We start from the raw sequence: 22,771 nt of genomic DNA on the forward strand, positions 1-22,771 counted from the left end.
CTCGGCGCAGTGGGCAGCACCCGGGGACCAACTCCAGTTCGTCTTGAAATGCCTTGGTCAAGAGCACAGACAGGAGTATTAACCCTAACATGCATGTCTTCTTTTCATGGTGGGGGAAACTGCAGCACCTGGAGAAAACCCACCGCAGACACGGGGATAACATGCAAACTCCACACAGAGGACGACCTGGGATGACCCCCCAAGGTTGGACAACCCTGGGGTTCAAACCCAGGACTTTCTTGCTGTGAGGCGACAGCGCTAACCACTGCACCACCGTGCCGCCCCCAATAATATATGATAAATAATATATATGATAAATATATATTTAAATAATGATCAATAGCGATAAGAAAATTGTTCGATAGTTTCACTTAAATGCAAGCTGCCATGAAAGCCCATAACGTATACACGTGCTACCTCCCTGACTCATAAACAGCCAATCATATCTCTTGATAATGGAGCGTGCTACGAGTGACACGCAAACAGCCAATCATGGTACAGGTGTGTTGTTCAGTTGCACCATCGACATGTGACACACCAACAGAGACAGCGTGGTTAAAGGTGGTTAAATTCAAGATAAAGTGGTTAAATTCAACCTTTTTTTTCCTGCTGGTCTTCATTAAAAATAGGTCATTAAAAATTATCAATAATTATCGACAGACTGAGATGAAATACTTTATCGTGATTAAAAATTTCAGCTACATTGTTAAGCCCTAGCATAGATCCACTGAGGTTTCTGTATACCCTCGTCCTTCTGCTAGAAATGGCAGTAACAGGGATTCATCAGACAAGGTAAAGTTTTTTTTAATCCTCTAGTGTCCAATGTTTTCACTCCTCAGCCCATTGCAATTAAAATGTCTTATTTTTTTACGCAAACACACGGAACTCTGAACAGTCCCTGGCTACCATACCTCATTCATGTCATGGCTCAAAAAACTGTGTATACTTTTGTGGGTCTTCTTGCACCAATGTTGTGCAGACTATCGGTTGACCAAATGTAGGCAATTAGCTGCCCTACATAATCCATGTCAGCATCATTCACCTCCAATCAGCTGCTTTCAACCAGAGGTCTGCCTTTAGGTTGGCTGGTTATTGTTTGGATTAGTCCACCTCCCCCAGAAACACATGGGTCATTGGTAACTGTGTAAAACCAAGCAGCGTCGCAGCCTGTCCGGCACCTTCTATCACTTTCCATAAGAAAGTCACTTCTTTTAGCGGCAATCTCCTTGTTGCATACAAAACACCAAATATGCATGCGATTTTGTTAAAGGTGCAATCCACAGTTGATGCATGCAGTGGTTGTATGCCCCACTCCTGTTGTTGTTTTGGTCAGACTTCGTAAACAGTGTTTGCTTTGTTACTTGTGAATGAGAAAACCAGCCAACGCCACATCGCTTTCATGCTCTTTTGAGGCTTTCCGTTGCCTCCATTTCTCACACAAATACACAATGTTGATTCGGTGGGGAAATGTGTCATGTTTGTTGTTGTCAGCAGAGCGCTCAATTTGACGCATTCGTACACGGTCGTGGTGGTGCATGCCATTACAGATTACACCTTTAAAGTCAGACCGAAACCAGTAAACAGATTTAACTTTTCAAGTCTAAAAGCCTTGAACACGACAAAATAAATCATTCACTAAGATTTTTTCTTATTTGAAAATGACATACTGTGTTTTTGATTCCTTTCTGTATAACTGCTCTCAATTGTTTCAACAACTGTGAGGGAGTGGTCAGTCTCATTAATATTCATGAGCTGACCTTTGAGTGACAAAAACAAGCAAGGGTTGTGATAAAGGGGGCGGGGTTTCATATTATGATTTGATCATCATAATGTGTGTGTATGTAAATGAGCATGTCTGATAACATCAATCAATCAATCAATCAAGTTGCATACATGAGAATCAGAATGAGGGGGGGCTCTTTTAAAAAGAAAAATAGAAAAACTGATTCACACCTTTTACACTTTTCCCCCCAATGGAAATAGTCCATACAAAATACATAATGATTAAAGTAAGTGATGCTGGAAAATATCAGTGTTTCAATTTTGTTTTGACTTTAAATTTCTACTGGTAGACTTTTAAGACTATTTACTTGATGGACCCACAAGAAAACCCCTCTAAAAACGTGCTGTCGGTGTCAATAACACTTCCTTGAGATAGAGAGCAGAAGTGCTTTACTCCATAGCAACAATAAACAACCTTTAACACCAGGTTAACATAAACACTGTTATTGCTACAAGGCTGTAATCTAGTGCTGGCCCTGGCTATAATCCCAGTAATCATTGTGTGCAGTGGGACAGAAGATACCTCTGGCAGATACAGGTAGCTGGGTGGAAAGACACACACACACAAAACAGAAATTGCTCAGACACAAATACCCTTACACCCTAACACACAATGAAATGGAATAGGCAAGAAAGCAAAAGAAAACCGAGAGAGGTTAGGTGAGAGAGAGGCAGAGAGAGAGAGAGAGAGTGAGAGGGAGAGAGAGAGCGAGAGACAGAGAGAGAGAGAGAGAGAGAGAGAGAGAGAGAGAGAGAGAGAGAGAGAGAGAGAGAGAGAGAGAGAGAGAGAGAGAGAGTGCAAGAGAGTGAGAGAAATCTTTAGAGCTGGGCAATATATTGATGTACTGCAAATGCCGTGATATGTGACTAGATACCATCTGGGATTTTGGTTAGCATAAAATAATTTAAATGTTGTCATTCCCTGCTCTTAAAGGCTGCATTACAGTAACTTGAGAAAGTATTCTTAAGTTTTTCAAATGTTTTCGCTGAGTGAAATTAACAATGAATGCCTCTGTACCTGCCCGGTCATCACATCCCAGCATTTCCCATACATAGGCTCTACCTGACCCACCCAGGTAGAAAAAATCCGAATAACTTTTTTTTTTCCAATCAAGACATGCAATTGCCATTTTCTAATACACACAGACCAGCGGAACTTCAGCCTCAAGACAACGCACATATCAGCCGTGCATGACAGCGATTCATTTGGTCTGTCAATTTCAAAGGGAGACTGGCAGTGTCTTTCTGAGGTAAGTTATCCTTTTTCCTTGCCCGATAATAAAAACACCACACTTAGAAGTTTGTGTATTGGATGCGTAAAAAGAATACCTTGTCACATTCAAAGTGTTAACGTCACACATCTTATTTTAATGTAATTTACGAGGGTAGTTGGACTGGCTAGCTAGTAATGTTAGCCTCGACACCGAACTGTCCCCAACCCCGTCTCCAGCATGAAGTGTGAGCGAGACCTCTAATGAGCAGGATAAGTGATTTTCAAACTTGTAAGAGAGCAAATGTGTAAACTTTCTGTAAATGTTCTCTTGTGCCGTCTTTCAGAATGCTTGCATTCAAAATGGTTATGCGAGTTTGGTTCCATTTCAGGTCAAAACTGACCTAAGAAACAAGTTGAAAAGAGAGCACCTGGCTGCATGCCTCAGAATCTCAATAAATGGACCTGCCCCTGAAGCATAACCACACAGACAGGCGTTAGAAATGTTTTTTTTTTTCCAAAGCACGGAATATTAAATTTTCCAACAGAGAATGCCAACTGTGCAAACAGGAACATGATAAAAGGCTAAGGAGAAAAACTCTGGACCAAATGCAGCGGTAAAGAGTTTTAATTTCTTGAATCTTCTCCTTTCGGCTGCTCTCTTTAGGGGTCGCCATAGCGGACCATCCGTTTCCATCTCTTCCTGTCCTCTGCATCTTCCTCTGTCACACCAGCCACCTGCATGTCCTCCCTCACCACATCCACAAACCTCCTCTTTTCCTCTTCCCTGGCAGCTCCATATTCAGCATCCATCTGCCAATATACCCAGCATCTCTCCCCCGGACATGTCCAAACCATCACAATCTCGCCTCTTGCATTGTCTTCAAACTGTCCAAATTGAGCTGTCCCCCAAATATACTCATTCCTAATTCTGTCCATCTTCGTCACTCCCAATGAAAATCTTAGCATCTTCAACTCTGCCACCTCCAGCGCTGCCTCCTGTCTTTTCCTCAGTGCCACTGTTTCCAAACCATATGTAACCCCTTCTTCACTGGCGGGCAACGCCAAGCACATTTAAACAAGACAACATCCTAATGCTACCAGTTACTAAAGTGTTACAATAAAATCCAATGGTGCAACAGGATCCTGAGTTCTCGGCGGTGGAATGGTGAGCTGGCCGAACCTCCTGTGTACTAGTAGGCTAGTGCCACTAACGACAATATTAGTGATAAATGACAATAGAAATAATTAGCCAAGATAATTATCAATTTAGTAGCGCGGTGCCTCCACTGAGAAAATACTACACTTACCTAAGGCTAGTGAATGGTGTACCTTCCCAGAATTTAACAAACCAGTGGTTAAGGCAGATCGTATAACCCTGCTGTGTACTGAAGTACTGTACAAGCTCATTACCAGAACTCTAAAAGTAAATGAGTTGCCAATACACCAGAAATGTAATTAATAATAAGAGGATTTATTGAATAATACTGAGAGAGAGAGAGAGGGGGGGGGGGGGAAGAGTACCACACAAGTGTAGTACTGTTGATCAAATAAACATTAATTAAAATTACACAGGGTGTGACAACCGTTCACAATAAACAGAAAGAAAGTATCAACAGAATACAAAAATACCCAGCGCTTTCTGTTGGGGCCCGTTGGTGCACATTAAAGCAGTTCTCTGAGCGCAGAGCAAGGCAGACACCCTACGATGCCCAGGCGACAAGACAAAAGTGTGTGTGTGTGTGTCAGTATAAGTGATCTTTTCGGGTTACTCACAACCCACCGCTCCCACGACCGGGAGGCTGTGTGCAGTCCAGAGGACGGAAAGGCGCAGTGCTAGCTGTCGGCTCCCCAGCAGCGGCCTCCACCCGCAAAATGGCCACAGGTCGCAACGTTCCGAAAACCCTGGCGAAGACGATGGTCCTCCGGTGGGAAACAAAGCAATCAGACCAAAACAAACCCCACCAGCAAGCACACGACCGTGGGCCAATCGCAACACTCCTGTCCTCAAATGCGGGCCCAGTACACGGCTGTGTACAAAGTCTCCGCGAAACGGGCACTCAGACGGGGCCGCAGAGAGAGAAAAAAAATTGACCTCTCTCCTTGGAGTCCTGCTGCGAATCACCAAACTCCTCCCTTTCCACGAGGAGATCGACCGTTGCGAACCCCACGATTTCGCGGGCAAAACAACTCCACACCACATCATTGGCCAACCACAAAATTCAAACACAAATACACAGAACAAATACACTCCATTGGTCCACATGTTTGGAAACCACACCAACACAGGAAATGTTTAAGACAAAAAGCATGCTGGTAAATGAAGTACCACAAAGTATGTACAGTAGATTTTAGAGGTCCTTACACATATAACATACCTGGTCTCACAACCATCTTGTAAACCTTCCCTTTAACTCTTGCTGGTACCCTTTTGTCGCAAATCACTCCTGATACTCTTCTCCACCTCTCTTCTGCACTCCCCATTACTTTGAAGAGTTGACCCCAAGTATTTGAACTCATCCACCTTCGCCACCTCTGCTGCTTGCATCCTCACCATTTCGCTGTCCTCTCTCTCATTCACGCATATGTATTCCATCTTGCTCCTACTTTCATTCTTCTTCTCTCCAGAGCATACCTCCACCTCTCCAGGTTCTCCTCAACCTGCTCCCTACTCTCACTACAGATCACAATGTCATTCGCGAACATCATAGTCCACGGAGACTCCTGCTTGATCTCGTCCATCAATTTGTCCATCATCATTACAAACAAGAAAGGGCTCAGAGCCAATCCTTGATATAATCCCACCTCCATCTTAAACCCATCTGTCATTCCCACCGCACACCTCACCACTACCACACTGCCCTCATACTACATATCCTGCACCACTCCTACATACTTCTCTGCAACTCCTGATTTCCTCATACAATACCACACCTCCTCTCTCGGCACCCTGTCAAATGCTTTCTCTAAATCCACAAAGACACAAAGTAACTCCTTCTGACCGTCTTTATACTTTTCCATCAACATTTTCAAAGCAAACACCGCATCTGTGGTGCTCTTTCGTGGCATGAAATCATACTGCTGCTCGCTAATCGTCACCTTTCCTCTTAACCTAGCTTCTATTACTTTTTCCCATATCTTCATGCTGTGTCTGATCAACTTTATACCTCTGTAGTTGCAACAGTTCTGCACATCACCCTTGTTCTTGAAAATCGGTACCAGTATGCTTCTTCTCCACTCCTCAGGCATCCTCTCACCTTCCAAGATTGTGTTAAACAATCTAGTTAAAAACTCCATTGCCATCTCTCCTAAACATCTCCATGCCTCCACAGGTATGTCATCTGGACCAACTGCCTTTCCACTCTTCATCCTCTTCATAGCTGCCCCCACTTCCTCCTTGCTAATCCACCACACTTCCTGATTCACTATCCCCACACCATCCAACCTTCTCTCTCTCTCATTTTCTTCATTCATCAGCCCCTCAAAGTACTCCTTCCATCTTCTCAACACACTCTCCAGCATATTTCCATCTCTATCCTTCATCACCCTAACCTGCTGCACATCCTTCCCAGCTCAGTCTCTCTGTCTAGCCAATCAGTATAAGTCCTTTTCTCCTTCCTTAGTGTCCAACCTCTCTTACAATTCAAGATACGCCTTTTCTTTTTCCTTCACCACCTCTCTCTTCGCCTTACGCTGCATCTCCTTGTACTCCTGTCTACTTTCCTCATCTCTCTGACTATCCCACTTCTTCTTTGCCAGCCTCTTCCTCCATATATATACTTTCCGCTTTCCGGATGACACACAAAATACCTTCCTAGCTGTCTCCCTCACTACTTCTGCAGGAGTTGCCAAGCCATCTGGCAGCTCTTTACTATTACCCAGTACCCGTCTTAACTCCTCTGTGAACTCCACACAACAGTCTTCCTTCTTCAACTTCCACCATTTGATCTTTGGCTCTGCCTTCACTCTCTTCTACTTCTTGATCTCCAAAGTCATCTTACAGACCACCATCCGATGCTGCCTACTACGTTCTCCCCTGTCAGTACCTTGCAGTCTCCAATCTCTTTCAGACTGCATTTCCTGCATACGATAGAGTCCACCTGTGTGCAGCTTCCTCCACTCTTACACATCACCTTGTGTTCCGCCCTCTTCTTGAAACACATATTCACCACAGCCATTTCCATCCTTTTTGCAAAATCCCCCACCATCTGTCCTTCCACATTCCTCTCCTTGACACCATACCTACCCATCAGCTGTTCATCACTTCTGTTCCCTTCACCAACATGCACACTGAAGTCCACTCCAATCACCACTCTCTCCTCCTTGGGTACACTCTCCACCACTTCATCCAACTCACTCCAGAATTATTTTTTCTCTTCCATCTCAGTCAACTTCCAGGGCATATGCGCTGATAACATTCATTATCACACCTTCGATTTCCAGCTTCACATTCATCACTGTCCAACACTCTCTTCATCTCCAACACACTCTTGACATACTCTCCCTTCAGAATTACCCCTACCCCATTTCTCCTCCCATCCACACCAAGGTAGAAGAGTTTGAACCCGCCTCTGATGCTCTTGGACTTTCTTCCCTTCCAACTGGTCTCTTGCAAATACAGTATATCTACCTTCTTTCTCTCCATCATATCAGCCAGCTCTCTCCCTTTACCAGTCATAGTACTAACATTCTAAGTTCCGACTCTCACCTCCACACTCCTACCCTTCCTCCATCCTTCTACCCTTCTTCTCCATACTTCTACCCTTCCTCCTCTCCTGCTGCCTCTGGACATGCCTTCCCTCTCTCCTTCTCCTTCACCCAACAATAGCATAGTTTTTGATTTCTTGAATATATTTTGAAAACATGAAATGTGTTTTATTACATAAATAGTTATTCATTTTAAAATATTTACTTTGACATGTTCCTTCCGACAAAAACAATGATCAGTTTCATATGCAAATTGCTATGACTGATGAAAGTGATTGTTGGTTTCGGTCACTATGGCACTGTATTGTTTATAAGGGTGGGGATACCTGCAGTCAGTTGAGACTGAAGAGGTCACTTAGATGAATGATGAAACGTTTCTCCCAATAAACAGTGTCCAGGTGAACTGATTCAACGTTCTTTGACTTGTTTATTACTGAACCCGCCTGTCACAAGCCGCGCCATCCACCACCACAAGTAAATTCTCAACCTGTGGAAAACACTGTATCCACATTACCAATGATCATATATCAACATATTCTTTTGCGTAAATATCTTATGAAAACACAAAAGTCATCCCCAAAATATAATCAGAGGTTTTCATCAAAAATATCATATGATATTTGATCTTGTCAATATCAGCCAGACCTAAGAGAGAACAACGATGGACTACACAGGAGACAGGGCAAAGGAAAGCAGAGCAGGGGGGGGGGGCAGAGTGAGAGAAGAGAAAAAGGAGGGAAAGAGTGAGCGAGCGAGCAGGGGAAAGAGAGGCACGTGAGAGTCAGTAGGAGAAAGAAGAGAGAGAGACCGTAGAGTGTGAGCGAGAAAGCGGGGGGGTGAAAATATGGAGAGATGCGAGAGGTAAAGGGAATTTTTATCAAGACAGGCAGCCTTTGGCAGCAGGAGCTCATGAATTTGACTGCGGAAATCAAAGGCTTGGAGCGCAACACTGGTCAATGCAAACAACATGTGGAGTAGGACGAGAAGGATGAGCGAGAGAGAGGGAAAAGAGAGAGAGCGACAGAGAAGGATTGGTTGTGGAAGGAGAAAGGAAACAGGAGACAGAAGGTGGAGGGACTGAAAGCAGAGAGGGTAGGAGAGGGGGGACAAGCAAAGGGATGAAAGGAAAAAAAAGAGTAGGGAGAAAGATGCAGAAACAGGTGAAGAGAAAGATGAAACAAAAGATGGATGGAAAGTGGAAGATATGAGAGAAGGGGGTAGAGATTGAGTGGAAAAAGAGAGCGCGGGAGAGACAGAGCGAGACAGCAAGTAAGGGTAACAAATAGAGACAGGGTGGAAATATGAAGGAAGGAAAGATGGCACAGAGATAGAAAGCATCATCCAACCAAAAATAAATCTAATCTGTCTATCTATCTATCGAGCGAGCGAGCGAGAGAGCGTGTATCTTTAAGAAATGTAAATGGATGATCCACTGTGGCGACCCCTAACGGGAGCAGCCGAAAGTAGTAGTAGTAGATAGAGTGTACCTTTACCTAAAGCACATATAGTCACAGAATAGACTGATACTGTACTCAAGCAAAATACATATGCCTGTTGTTCTGACAGGGCCTTCCTGCCAGGTCAAATCCCTGTGCTTGGCAATGGAGCCAACTCTGGTGCCAGGAAGGAGGGGGAAAAAAGCAAGAAAGCAAAAGAAAACCAAGAGAGCGGTTAGGAGCGAGGGAGAGAGAGAGAGAGAGAGAGAGAGAGAGAGAGAGAGAGAGAGAGAGAGAGAGAGAGAGAGAGAGAGAGAGAGAGAGAGAGAGAGAGAGAGAGAGAGAGAGAGAGAGAGAGAGAGAGAGAGAGAGAGAGAACGAACGCAGGAGAAAGGGTGATTATGAAATGTAGAGAAGCGTATCTCCCTTTTTCAAAACACAGCCGTCTCCACGCCCTGGCAGCGACCTGTCTGCAGCCAAACACTCAGCACTGGAGACTTCCCAAAGGCTACCGAGATAAGAAGTAGCTAGAGAGAGTGTGTGCACGCACATGCATATGTCTGTGTGTGTGCCTATGTGCCAAACCAAGAAAGTAACATCAGCATAATGGTTTCAAAACACGATGCTAATGATGATTTATTTGTGCACACCATTTCTATTGTAGAGAGTGAATTGTAGCTTTCTAATCAGAAGAGTGTTGGCTTACGGAGGACAGAGAACTAGAACGATACCAGTTGACACAGATAGACTGGGTGGGGTAAGAGAACGGATAACACCCTCACTTCCCTCAACAGCTACCTGAGAGAGGCCCCTGAGCAAGGCACTCGACTTCAAAGTCCTCCAGTGGAGCAGCACAGCGCCCCCTCAAGTGGATGACTGTGATGGGAAGTTCCCAGATTTAACTGTGTGCAAATGCATGAACGTGAGGCAGGGTTTTACTGGAAAAGGAAATACCTACTCAGCTACTTTCCCTGGGTAAACAAAGACCATAAAAAATAGGGATGCACTGATACCACTTTTTTTTTTCAGACCAAGCACTTACATTTGGGTACTTGCCGACACCGAGTACTTATACGAGTATTTAGTAATACCATTATAGTTCTAACAATGACTTTGAGAACATGTTTTACTTTTCTCAGATGTTCCTCACTTTCTGACAGTAACAAATTAAATATACAACATGATGCTGTTGCTGACATTTTAACATTCAACTATGTGTTTTCCTGAACAAACATGGTGCTGCCACACATTGAAATGATATGTCGTATGTTATATGTTAGTGCTGTCTGAGGACTAACATTTAAAATCAGTGCTGCATGATTTGGTGAAAAAGTCATATCGCAATTATTGTGGGCAATATCGCGATTGCGATATAATAAACAAATTTATACAAATACAATTAATACAAATCTGTTGTGTTGCCGCGACATGTAACTACTCATTTTGCATGATAAGCCGTTTGGATAATGGATGGATGTTTTACACAGTACCTCTTTCCGCTCAATATCGCTGGGCTTGAATCCAAAATATCGCCATATGACAGGTCTTTTTTTTTTGTTGCCACCAGTTCATCAGCATTAACCTGCTCATTGTCATCAGTGTCCATTTTTTCCTTCTTTCTGGTCTGCACGCAGCACACCGGATAGTCATGTGACCGTAGACTGCACACACTTCACTGCCTAAACAGGGACTGATTGGTCATCTCTTAATTATGGGAGTAGATACGCAGACTGCACACAAACAGATGTTCACACATGCACATTTTATTATTTAATTAAATAGCAGCCTTTTGCGGTTTTAGAATTGCACAGGCTGACGTTGCGATTGCCATTAGATTAATCGTGCAGCACTACTTAACAGGGTTTTTTTTTTAACCTGCTACACCAACTGCATCTGCGTTGCGTGTGGTTGCACGCCAGCCATGTTTTCTGAGATTTCTGCAAGCATATTGAGTTTTGCCAAGTGATAATTTTCCCCCCTTCCTCTCCCCAATTGTACTTGGCCAATTACCCCACTCTTCCGAGCCGTCCCAGTCGCTGCTCCACCCCCTCTGCCGATCCGGGGAGGGCTGCAGACTACCACACGCCTCCTCCGATACATGTGGACTCGCCAGATGCTTCTTTTCACCTGACAGCGAGGAGTTTCACCAGGGGGATGTAGCACGTGAGAGGATCACACTATTGCCCCCGGTCCCCGCCCCCCGAACAGGCACCCTGACCGGCCAGAGGAGGTGCTAGTGGAGCGACCAGGACACATACCCACATCCGGTTTCCCAACCGCAGACATGGCCAACTGTGTCTGTCGGGATGCCTGACCAAGCCGAAGGTAACACGGGGACTTGAACCGACGATCCCCGTGTTGGTAGGCAATGGAATAGACTGCCACGCCACCCAGATGCACTTGATTTATTTATTTTAATGTGCGATGAAAAAGAAAAAAAAACATAAGGTTTCATTGCCTTTGGTACAATGAGGTATTAATTTAATATCATTAATAATCATTTTTGAACAAATTGTACTCGTTTTTTTAAACAGTTCTATGAAGTTTTTACCTGTTGAAGCAGAAGTGAAGCAGAAAACACGGCTGGCACACAACACAGTCGCAGTTGGTGTAGCAGGTTAAAAAAAACACTCCACCCACATGACGCGACCTCTTCCTTGCCTGGTCTGCACATACAAGTTATACATGCGTGGAACTTTGTCATTTCTCGCTCTGTTTGGACAAATGACACATTGGCGTGTTCACCTGCTTTTTGGCTGTCGCTCTGCATTGTCTATCTGGCTCCATCTCCTCCTCTTCCCATACAAATGGCAAAAAAAAGGCACAATTTCCACTGGAACTGTCTAGTCAGGTATCAGCCGTGGTTGTATCGGAGTAGTTTTATGAGTACAAGTCCAGTACCGGACCGATACCCGATGCAGGTATCGGTATTGGTGCATCCCCAATAAAAATGTTATCCACCCTGGGGCACTCATGCTCACACACTCAATCCCGTAACATCCAGATGACATGATTTTGTGAATGGTGCCATCTGTAGCCAGCATATTTGGTCTGATGCCACCTGCGGTCACCATTTGTGGCTCAATACAACACATTTTAATCCTAAACTGGCTTTTTTTTTTTTTTGCGATAACCTGGAGAAAGGGTTGCATTTACCAGGAATTTTTCATCATTTGCGGAATTCTAAAAGCATCGACAGATAATTCCAAATGCCATCGGTCATTTTGACAAAATCAACATAAGGAATAGGTTTTGTCGACTTTTTGAGAAAACTCTGGTTTTATGTGCCTTCCACTCAAAAAGTGTATTCAATATTGCCCACATGTGCACATGAAATTCCAGTCTGAATAAACTGCAGTGCATTCTAACTATTCTACCTTTTAACATTTTTATTAAACACAAGCCCTAGTGAGGCCTATTGTAGTGCTGCCATTATAACACACATGTTCATAAATGCAGCATAAAATATGATATTGGTAAACATGAAAACAAATATGAAAAGTAGAAACAGACTACGATGGAATTCTTCCAACCCTGTTTGTCACTGCTATCATCATGCAAACTCACCTGAGAGTCTTTTGTGCGACCTGGAGGAAACCTTTGTTCCGTTCTGTTGTTTCCTCTCGAGTGTCATCCCCGTCGTCATCACCGAAGACTGAGGAGACGGCAGAACGGCGGACCTCTGAGCGGGCGAGGGCGACGAGGAGGGTCGGCGGTCCAGCTGGGAGGGAGAGGGTGCGGATGACGATGACGGTCGCTTGTCCAGGGGAGAGCGTGCCGGGCTGGGCCGCCGGTCCGGAGCAGATAGAGGGGTGGTGGAGCGCGGGGTGGAGGGACCGCTGGGGGCGCGACCGTTGACGTGTTTCTCGGCAGAACGCTGGGAGGCCGAGGGAACGAGAGAGGGAGGTTTGATGGAAGAGGAGAAAGGGGAGAGGGAGGAAGAGGAGGTGAGCCGGACGTGTGACGTTGCGTTGGCTCGGCTGAGGCAGGGCATCTTCTCCAGGCTCACGACCGGAAGGGAAACACTGAAGAGAGAGAGAGAGAGAGAGAGAGAGAGAGAGAGAGAGAGAGAAAGAGAGAGAGAGAAAGAGAGAGAGAAAGAGAGAGAGAGAGAGAGTCAGAGCGCTGAGTGAATGACATACTTATAGGAGGATGGGGAACAGGAACAGAGTGAAAGAAAGATCAGACAAGAATGGAGAGGCAAGGAGCATGGAGAAAGCGAGAGAGAGGAAGAGCAATAGTTAGAGCGAGAGATAAAGAGGTGTAAAGTGAGAGATGGGATATAGAGGACCTACACAGAGGCAAGAGTGAGGAAAGGGCCAAAAATTGTAATAAACAAAAATACAGTTACAGACACGCTTGGTGTATGTGCATACACTGATTAATGAGCGGCTTTCTTTTTACTGTAACAGCAGTGAGTCTGTGTGTGCATGCACCACATCATGTGTCAGCATTCATTGTGTAACATTTTCAAAATCGTTTGAGTATATAAACAAACGAATCAAAATGAGCGTATAACCCACCAGGTCTTGCTGCGAGCTCCTTTGGGAGGGTACACAGCGAGCGGGGCCTTGGTGAACCGGGAGTGGGGGTAGTCTTTGGGGACTCTGAAGGCCAGCATGTCACCGGGGCTGGAGGCCACCGTGGGGGCCTTGGGCTTCATGGAGACCAGAGGGGTCTGGAAGGAAACTGAGGAGCTGTGGCGCTCTTCTGAAACAGGTACAGACAGACGGCTATGTGAGCACAGGGGCACAAATGCATATTTGAATGAGCACACACACACACACACACACAACCAATAGAAAATATGCTCGGCCATTAACATTAAACATAATGCTAAACACAAAGTCTCACTATCTGCACATGTACATCATGATCAGACATGGGTTGAACAACAGTTTTTAACAACCTTTTAGTTGATCTGATACATGGAGCATGGTTACATGCAACCATAGTGCCAGATGGGCCAGAATGTACCAGAAAGTGTAGGCAATCAGAAAAACATCATGTGAAACCACTTCAGTGCTTTCTTCCCTAATAACAATGTTATTTACTACTGACACTGATTTGCCCTGACGTAAGGAACCCCACCCAACCCATGTGCCAAGCAGGTTAAAGGAAACGCTAAGGAACTCTATCTAGCACATGCTATTTGACCAGGCCTGTCAGTTCTGAAGAAGTGAAATGAGGATGAGAGACAGGAGGACATAAGGAGGAAAAGAAGGGAAGGAGACTAAAGGAGCAGGGGAGGATGAAGGAAAGTGTAGTGTAGTGGAGTGGAGTAGAGGGAATGGAGCATGGAGGGAAAATTATGAAAGGAGGAGTGGGTGGGAGGAGAGAGAGAGAGAGAAAATGGAAGGAGGACAAGAGCGGAGGACGCGGGAACCAAGGAAGTGATGCCTATCCGGGATGAGAGGAGGGGAAAGGAAGAAGACTGACTATGGACACAAGGGGCAAAGAAAGGGGTATTGACTTACGGTTTTTGCTATGCATGTCTCTGTTGGGATAGGGGTTGGGAGGGCACAGGGCGGGGATGAGGGGTGTGCTCCAAGACTGTCTCTCTGTGTGTCTGACTCACTGGGCAACTACAGCCCAGCTACCTGAATGGGACAGAGGGGTCAAGATGTCAGAAACACACATTCACACACACACACTCTCTCAGAAATGCACATTAACACACACACACGTCTTGACTCTTAGTGATGCCATGTGTAAGATATTAATATATTACTGGGAAATGGGATGTGATGATATAGTTATTTTTGCCATTACAAAGAACAGCACCCAGCGGTTTTGTTTATGCTGTCGCTCAATTGAAATTAAAAAAAAAATCATGCTTGATTACTGGGAAAATGTTCGATGCCTGCCATTTAGAGGAAGTCTCAACAGGTAAGCAGCTTGAGGATTTCTCACCTGCCGACTGCGGTGTGTTTATTTACTCTACCCGGCCTGCAGGCAGGTACACAACTACCCCTTTAACAAGTGCTACTCTGTCCTAAAGAGCTAGTTGTGTGTTCAAATAATGAAACAGGCTGGCGAATTCTCAGCCATTGTAGCCGGCGGACAAGTTTTCTGCCCTGCATAAAGAAGAAAAGTGGTGGAAGATAAAAAGAAAACACCTCCATAAAAAGCAGCTCACTACACAATGTAGTTTATACATTCTAACGCTGTGAGGTTTTACAATAAGTATAAAGAGAGGAGGCATGCGTCACTCAGCGGGTGACAGTGCCCGAGTTGTGACTGCTCACGCACACAAAAACACACACCGGTGCGTGAAACATGTACATACAAAAGCAGGGGTCCCCAACACATTTGGCTATTCACATGTGCAACTGCAAACACACAAACACACACGTGTGACACATAAGCACATGGCACATGTAAACACATGCATGCATGAGGAAGAAAATAAACACAGAAGCAAATGCACGTGCACACACTCTCAGATGTCCACACACATCTTCTCTCAGACCTGATGTAATAACCTTTGGCAGTGCAACAGCCATGTAGAGGTCAAGAGGGGCTGAGGCCAAATTCAGCCAGTCTCTCCCGACAAACCCCCCAACACCACCCACACACACAGCAACACACACTCAAACTACCACATACACAGAGCGTCTGGGTAGCGTAGCGGTCTATTCCGTTGCCTACCAACACAGGGATCGTCAGTTCGAATCCCCGTATTACCTCCGGCTTGGTCGGGCATCCCTACAGACACAATATGCCGTGTCTGCAGGTGGGACGCTGGATGTGGGTATGTGTCCTGGTCGCTGCACTAGCTCCTCCTCTGGTTGGTTGGGGCGCCTGTTCGGGGAACTGAGGGGAATAGTGTGATCCTCCCACGCGCTACGTCCCCCTGGTGAAACTCCTCACTGTCAGGTGAAAAGAAGTAGCTGGCGACTCCACATGTATCGGAGGAGGCATGTGGTAGTCTGCAGCCCTCCCCGGATCAGCAGAGGGGGTGGAGCAGCGACCGGGACGGCTCGGAAGAGTGGGGTATGGCCGGATGCAACTGGGGGGAAAAGGGGAGAAAAAATCCACACACACAAAAAAAAAACTACCACATACACTCAGACAGTATGTCTCGGTAAGTGAGGACTGTGTGTCCTGAATTCACAATTTTAAAAAACGCCCCTGGATTCAGAAGTAGCTCCACAGAAATTACCATTCAGTGGGTAAAGGTTTAGAAGCTATGGGCACCCCTTTACAGATTCAGCTTAAATAAAGAAATAGTGAGGGGGAAAATAAATTCGGATGTCTTCACAAACAGAGGTACACAAGGGTAACACTCTGTAAGTGTTTTGAAATACCTTGTATATAGATTTTTAACACCGCTATCCCTACCGGGAAACAAACCCAGCAGTACCTGTGTCGCGCTTCACCAAATAAGCAATAAAAGTGTGAGTGTATGTGCAAATATGCATGCATATTTCACGAGCATTTGTGCCCCTGTTCAAGGTGCAGCCCAAATGCGCATGCATGTACAGCAGGTGTGTGTGCTATCGCCTGTGCCATTTATTGTGTGTGGCGTGTGTGCACAGAGCATACTTTTGAGTGTTTATGTGTGTCTGTGTTGTGTTTATGTGCATGCATGTGTGGGTGTGTATAGCAGGTGTGTAAATAGGCCACTGGTAGCGTAGAGCCAGGGGTGCAGCTGTATTCACAATAGCTGGATCAAAGTCCACAGTCCCCATTCACAGGTATGCAACTACCCAAAGAACAACTCCATCTCCGCACACTTCATCGTCAACACAAGGACTCGGCTGCAGAATTCAGCAGAGCATCAGTGTCGAGGTGCAGTTCTACCATCTGTGTTTGAATGTGTGTGATTGTTTTCTACTACAAGGTGCTTTGCTAAGCACTATTTTTACCCTTTTTCAGTTTCTTATCTGGATGGCCTCTTAGTAATGATGGGCAAATAGAGAGGTGGCAGGAGCGTGAGCGGGGTTGTGCCGATTGATGGTCAGCGGGGCACACTACATACCATGTATTTGTAATGTCGTGAACGCCGACCTTCCTTTTTTACCTCTGTTGTGTGTCATGTCGGGCTTTGTTTCCCGTCACCCTCTACTATTACTGAGAAAAGCAGAAACATGAACAAACGTTAAATAAATAAAAATGTTTTCTCCAAATGCGATGTTGGATTTCCAGGGGCACTCCCTCTTACAAAACAACCATATTTAGCCAAACAAGTTCTGATACTTTTTAAAAGGATCAGAAAACTTTTAACTGGAATACATTTTACATTTCAAGTTGTTAAGACAGAATGAATTACGACGTGTGCGTCAACAGAACAAATGAAGAATGACAGCAGGCGATGCTTAAATCTTTGCCGGATTAAATAATTTAACTTTTTTCTTCCTAAGTTTATCCTGCATATTTCAGACATGATGGAAGGAGAACTGGATTTTGGCTACAGTTGATCTGTCATGTTTTCGAATAGCAAATGAGCCAGACTGGAAGTACCCATACAGATTTACAATATATGGACGGTTGCCCAGGCAAAGCCGTGAATGCACTCAACCACAAGGGCACCCTCACTACCGCACTCTCCTGTCCGTCGCCATGGCGACGCTGTGAGCCAAACCAGCCGGCCCATTGGCTGAGAGGCTGAGACCGCCCACCACAGGAAGAGGAAGCAGAGCCTCTCGGAGCTCAGCTGGGTTTGTTTACATCCAGAGAGGGAGGGACGGAGAAAGAGAGCGAGAGCGAGAGCGAGAGAGAGAGAGAGAGAGAGAGAGAGAGAGAGAGAGAAAGGACAGCAGAGAAATGGAGCAACAGAAAGAGGACAATTGCCTAGTCCTCATGTGGAATCGTGCCGTCTAATTGGCCGGACTAACTCACAGCATGCGGCCATAGCAGAGCAATAATAACACCCTCGGTGACATAAATAGTGAAATAACCTAACCAACCAATAAGTAAAAAAAACAAAACAAAAACAAAAACAACTAACTAAGCTTCGGCTGCCGAGGCTAGGTTTTCCAACAACAGCCATGCGTAGTGTGGGATAAATATTCCATGGCTCCCACAGACACAGGAAAACACACAAACACAGAAAAATGCACACACAACCGTGCACGCACACACCCCAGAAAGCACCGAACAGCCTGAATGGATGCAAGTCAGGAGTGAAACGAAAGTAAAAGCTAAGAAAGTATTCTTCCCACCTGCCTCCCAGCCAGAGCGCAATTAATCTACCGCTCGAGAGAAAGGAGGGGGAAGACAGAGGAAGGAGGAGAGGGGGAGATATGATGACAGCGAGAGAGAGACAGGAAGAAACAGAGGACGGAAGAAGAAAAAAAGTGAAAAAGAAACAGAAAAACAAGAGAAACTGCTCTCAAATGAGAGAGAGAGAGAGAGAGAGAGAGAGAGAGAGAGAGAGAGAGAGAGAGAGAGAGAGAGAGAGAGAGAGAGAGAGAGATGGGAGGAAAAGATTGGAGAAATAACAACACATTTTGGTGATCCCAATTTATTTTGCCGTACACTTACACGGGCTCAGAAACGGAGACATCACTTCACAACAAAAATCAAGGGCGCCTTTATATCCCTCCATTGCCTCTATTTTAAACTCTGAAGGGCTCTAACAGTGCTGCTATTTTAACGCTCCTTCAAATAAAACCCCTCAACATCAGGACATTGACCGAGGTGCAGTGTACAAATTTAAATTGGATGCGAGGGGTTTTTTTTAAAAGCAATTTTTTTAGGATGACACGTCTTTCCTCTGCCGTGATGTTTTGTGACACACAAGTACGTCCGCATTTGGGGAAATTTCACAACCATCGGCTGATCTCTCTACAAAGCCTCTTGGTTCACACGCTAAGATTGCACAACCATCTGCAGTGCTTGCTTGTTGTGGTTCCGCGTGGCTCAATAGGTGGTGCAGAGCACTAAATGCCAGCTACAGCTTCGACTCATAAACCACAGGGGAGCTTATGGTAAAACTTCATGTACTCAGCAGTGCTGCATCCAAGTGTTTCTCATACACACTGCGTCCTACCTGGACCACCATTTCACATGTTAACTGCTATTCAATGTAGGTCTGAATTAACAGAATAACACCCCCCCCCCACCCTCACTGTCACGTAAACACAACATTGTGTGTGTGTGCATGTGAGAATGTGTGCCTCTTTAAAGCCTTGCTGCTTGATGCAGGGGTCAACTGTGAAAGCATGCTGTAGGGTTGACCTTTTGTGGGTCAGGGCTTTAACACCCGCACCCACCCGACCCATTATGAGAGCCAATCCGCACCGCCCGACCTGCTAAAATATGCGTCAACTGACCACACGAACCCGACCTGCAAACCTCCAAATTTTGCTTAGGCTACAGAAAAGTGAGCAGAGTTGCACTATTTGGTTTTTGGGCTGTTTGCCCAGCATAAAACACTGCCTGCAAGGCATGGCCTATTGTATCTCAGCCCAACAGTGTCTGGATCTGGACTACTAAATAACAAGACAAATTGTTCCAAACCATGTTCTGTATTGTTGAATAGCAGTAAAACAAGTAACCCTTCATTAAAGACATGAGCTCTCTTTTTATCGCTCACACACACACATGCACACACACACACACACACCTCTTCTTTCTGACCAAAAAAAAAAAAAAAAAAGAGTTTTGACAGTGTAAATAAAAGCTAACGATACCACTTAGGGGAAAAAACTCGTAGGTGAAGCCTCAACACTCTAAAACATATGCATTGACCAAAACCACAAGCTCAAATTGATGATAAAGCTGCTTGCTTGCGTGTGTGTTTGAGAGAGAGAGGGAGAGAGAGAGAGAGAGAGAGAGAGAGAGAGAGAGAGAGAGAGAGAGAGAGAGGGAGGGTGGACTAGTGTTTCTATAAGTTATTTATAACTAACTCAGAGCGCCACTTTGTCCCATTTTTGACCCGCTCGCCCGAATCTGTGTTATTTTCTAATAAGCTTACCCAAACCGGTCCGACCCGCGGGTCAACCCGTGCATCACTAGCACACACACACACACACAAAATCACATCAGCCATACTTCAGTTGTGTGGACATTACACGTGGACATGCCAGTACTGTATTAACAGGACGCTGAGGTAGACTCACTGAATCATAAAGCAGTGGTGCAGAGGGGATCTTTCACTGACATGGAAATGTCCAGCTCTTGTAGGACATGTATGCAACATTACAAGAATACAATAAGGGCCCTAGTTCATACACTTAATCATGTTTGCATGCCAAGTTAGCAGTCATAAGATGCATATGACCGCATGTCTTGCAATGTCCATTAGGTGTCTGAAAGGAGTCACATCTGGAATACTATTTTGCACACACTGCTTTGTTCATTTCATTACAAAGCGACAGAAATAGTCAAATGAACTGGACAATGGACCAGAGCCTTCAAGAAGCCATTCCAAACCAAAATATCGGATGTATCATGTTTTATTTTCCTAACTGCATGTGAAGTTGTTGGCTGACGTTCATTGGGATCAGTAGCTGCTCAGTGTGAGTCAACTGGGTCACATCACCGTGCAGCACTAAATCACCCTCACCAACAATCCTAACAGCATGTGGATACACAACCAGGTCTGCAACAGAAAATGTGTTGTCAGAGCTTTGTCATTTTTCCACAACTCGCCAGACTTTAATTGTGAATTTTCCAAACTCCGAGATCTGGAAATTATCAAGTCTGTTAATAATCACTGTTAGTGAAGATTACTTCAGGGCAGAGGTTCAGATGGCTCGTCCTCTACACCCCCAACGGCGCTGCATGTAGTTAATTATATTCACCTGTTGTTCCAGGCCCACAACCTCCCCGATGGCTAGAATACCTGGCAGGGTCGAAACCCAGCAACAATAAGAAGTCTCGCGAACCCGAGCTAAGAGGCACAAGTAAAAGGTATCACTGCGAAATCAGAGACTGCAGTTAATGGAAGGCGAGACATACACGGCAGGTCACAAAGGGGATTCAGACACACGTTCCTGTATAACACGCTCCTTCGTCCCCGGAGCCACGGGTAAGCCTTTTAATTGTAATGGCGAAAGGACTGATAATATTTCACCGGGAGCGCTCTGGTGGTTCCCACTCCTGCTGTGTGTGCAAGACCTGTGGCTGCTGCCCTGTTGTTACCCCGTTGTTATTCTGTGTGTGAGTGCGTGTGCGTGTGTGTGCCAGAGAGCAGAAACATTGCCAACAAGAGGGGAGCAGGGCTGCAGGGGGCAGAAGCTGGCACAAAACAACACTGGCTGCCAGATGACCGTGCGTGTACGTGTGTGTGTGTGTGTGTGTGTGTGTGTGTGTGTGTGTGTGTGTGTGTGTGTGTGTGTGTGTGTGCGCACCACTGGCTTGTCTCCATTTGGAAACTGAAAGTGTGTATTCGTTATGCGTGACCCTGCATTTCCATTAGCTCAAACAGAGGGCTCAGGCTGGTGCACGTGCAGCCGACAGACGCAGCAGCATTTTTCAGACAGATGTGAGCGAGCTCAGCCGGGCCACAATCAAATACAAACAAACGGTAGGAGGGACGCGGCTGGCTGGGGGCCAATGAGAAATGGGCCAGGCGGGAGCAGGGCCCTGCAGTGCAAGCATTTTAATAGCAAGTGGGCAAGATGTTAAATGCACATTTTCTGCAGGTTTTCTCCACCTCTTTTTGTGTTTTGAAATTCAAAATATTTTCCGAACTTTTCTTAGTGAAAGTGGGTAAAATATTTCTCATTTTGTGTGCATCACGATGTACGCTGATTGCCGTAAATATATGCGGTCAGCTAGGCCAATCCAAAAAGAAAAAGAAAAAAAACTTGCTTTATGTGGCAACAAGTAGTTCATGTTATAAAAGTAAAAAAAATAAAAACATTTCATAATCATACTTTTAGTGTGGATCCATTTTGTCTAGTGCCATAAATCAATAAATAATAAAAGCTTGTAAATTTGTTCAAAAGCAATTTATTTATTTGGCAATTCTACTTTGACCTTCCTCAGGACCCTAAACGCAGAAAGTTAAAGGGGCTATGAGTAATCTCCACCCGAGTGCTGACCTCTCTTGTTCTGTAACTTGAATAACGATTAAAATCAATGAGACAAATTCAGATAGAAAGGTGGAAGATGGCAGGGGGTTGTATTATAATTAAACAGACGGGGGTTGTAAAAATTCAGTCAGTTGATTTTTACCCATCATATTTGTTTTTATGGTCACCTACAGTGACATGGTGTCAGTTGGGTTTATTAATTAAGTTTCCTTTATTAATCCCCTTGGGGAAATTCAGTCGCTGCAAATTAACACATCCTAGCTGTGGTCTGTGTAGCTAGGAGCAGTGGGCTGCAAACTTGCAGCACCCGGGGACCAACTCCAGTTCACCTTGCCATGCCTCGGTCAGGGGCACAGACAGGAGTATTAACCCTAACATGCATGTCTTTTTGATGGTGGGGGAAACCGGAGCACCCGGAGAAAACCCACTGCAGACACAGGGAGAACATGCAAACTCTACACAGAGGAGGACCTGGGATGACCCCCAAGGTTGGACAACCCCGGGGTTCGAACCCAGGACCTTCTTGCTGTGAGGCGACAATGCTAACCACTGGGCCACCATGCTGCTCAACAATTTATAGCACAATTGCACCAAGTAATGGGCTTGTTATGTCTTTAATCTGAGCAAAGTTGTAATAGTAAGACCAC

At 45.2% G+C, this 22,771-nt stretch overlaps 1 protein-coding gene across 1 annotated transcript in view; it reads right to left on the reverse strand.

Moving 5' to 3' along the window:
* The window catches only part of atxn7l1 (ataxin 7-like 1), a 28,339-nt gene extending 13,686 nt beyond the window's left edge, over window positions 1-14,653 (reverse strand). The window contains exons 1-3 of the mRNA XM_056277865.1: window positions 14,613-14,653; window positions 13,659-13,842; window positions 12,703-13,160 (exon numbers count right to left, since the gene is read on the reverse strand). Coding sequence (XP_056133840.1) covers window positions 12,703-13,160; window positions 13,659-13,842; window positions 14,613-14,628 — 658 coding nt within the window. The 5' untranslated portion in view covers window positions 14,629-14,653. The remainder of the gene's footprint in view (window positions 1-12,702; window positions 13,161-13,658; window positions 13,843-14,612) is intronic.
* Window positions 14,654-22,771: the final 8,118 nt, after the last annotated feature.

Source organism: Lampris incognitus, chromosome 3 (genome assembly GCF_029633865.1).
Source record: "Lampris incognitus isolate fLamInc1 chromosome 3, fLamInc1.hap2, whole genome shotgun sequence".
Classification (NCBI taxonomy): Eukaryota; Metazoa; Chordata; class Actinopteri; order Lampriformes; family Lampridae; genus Lampris; species Lampris incognitus.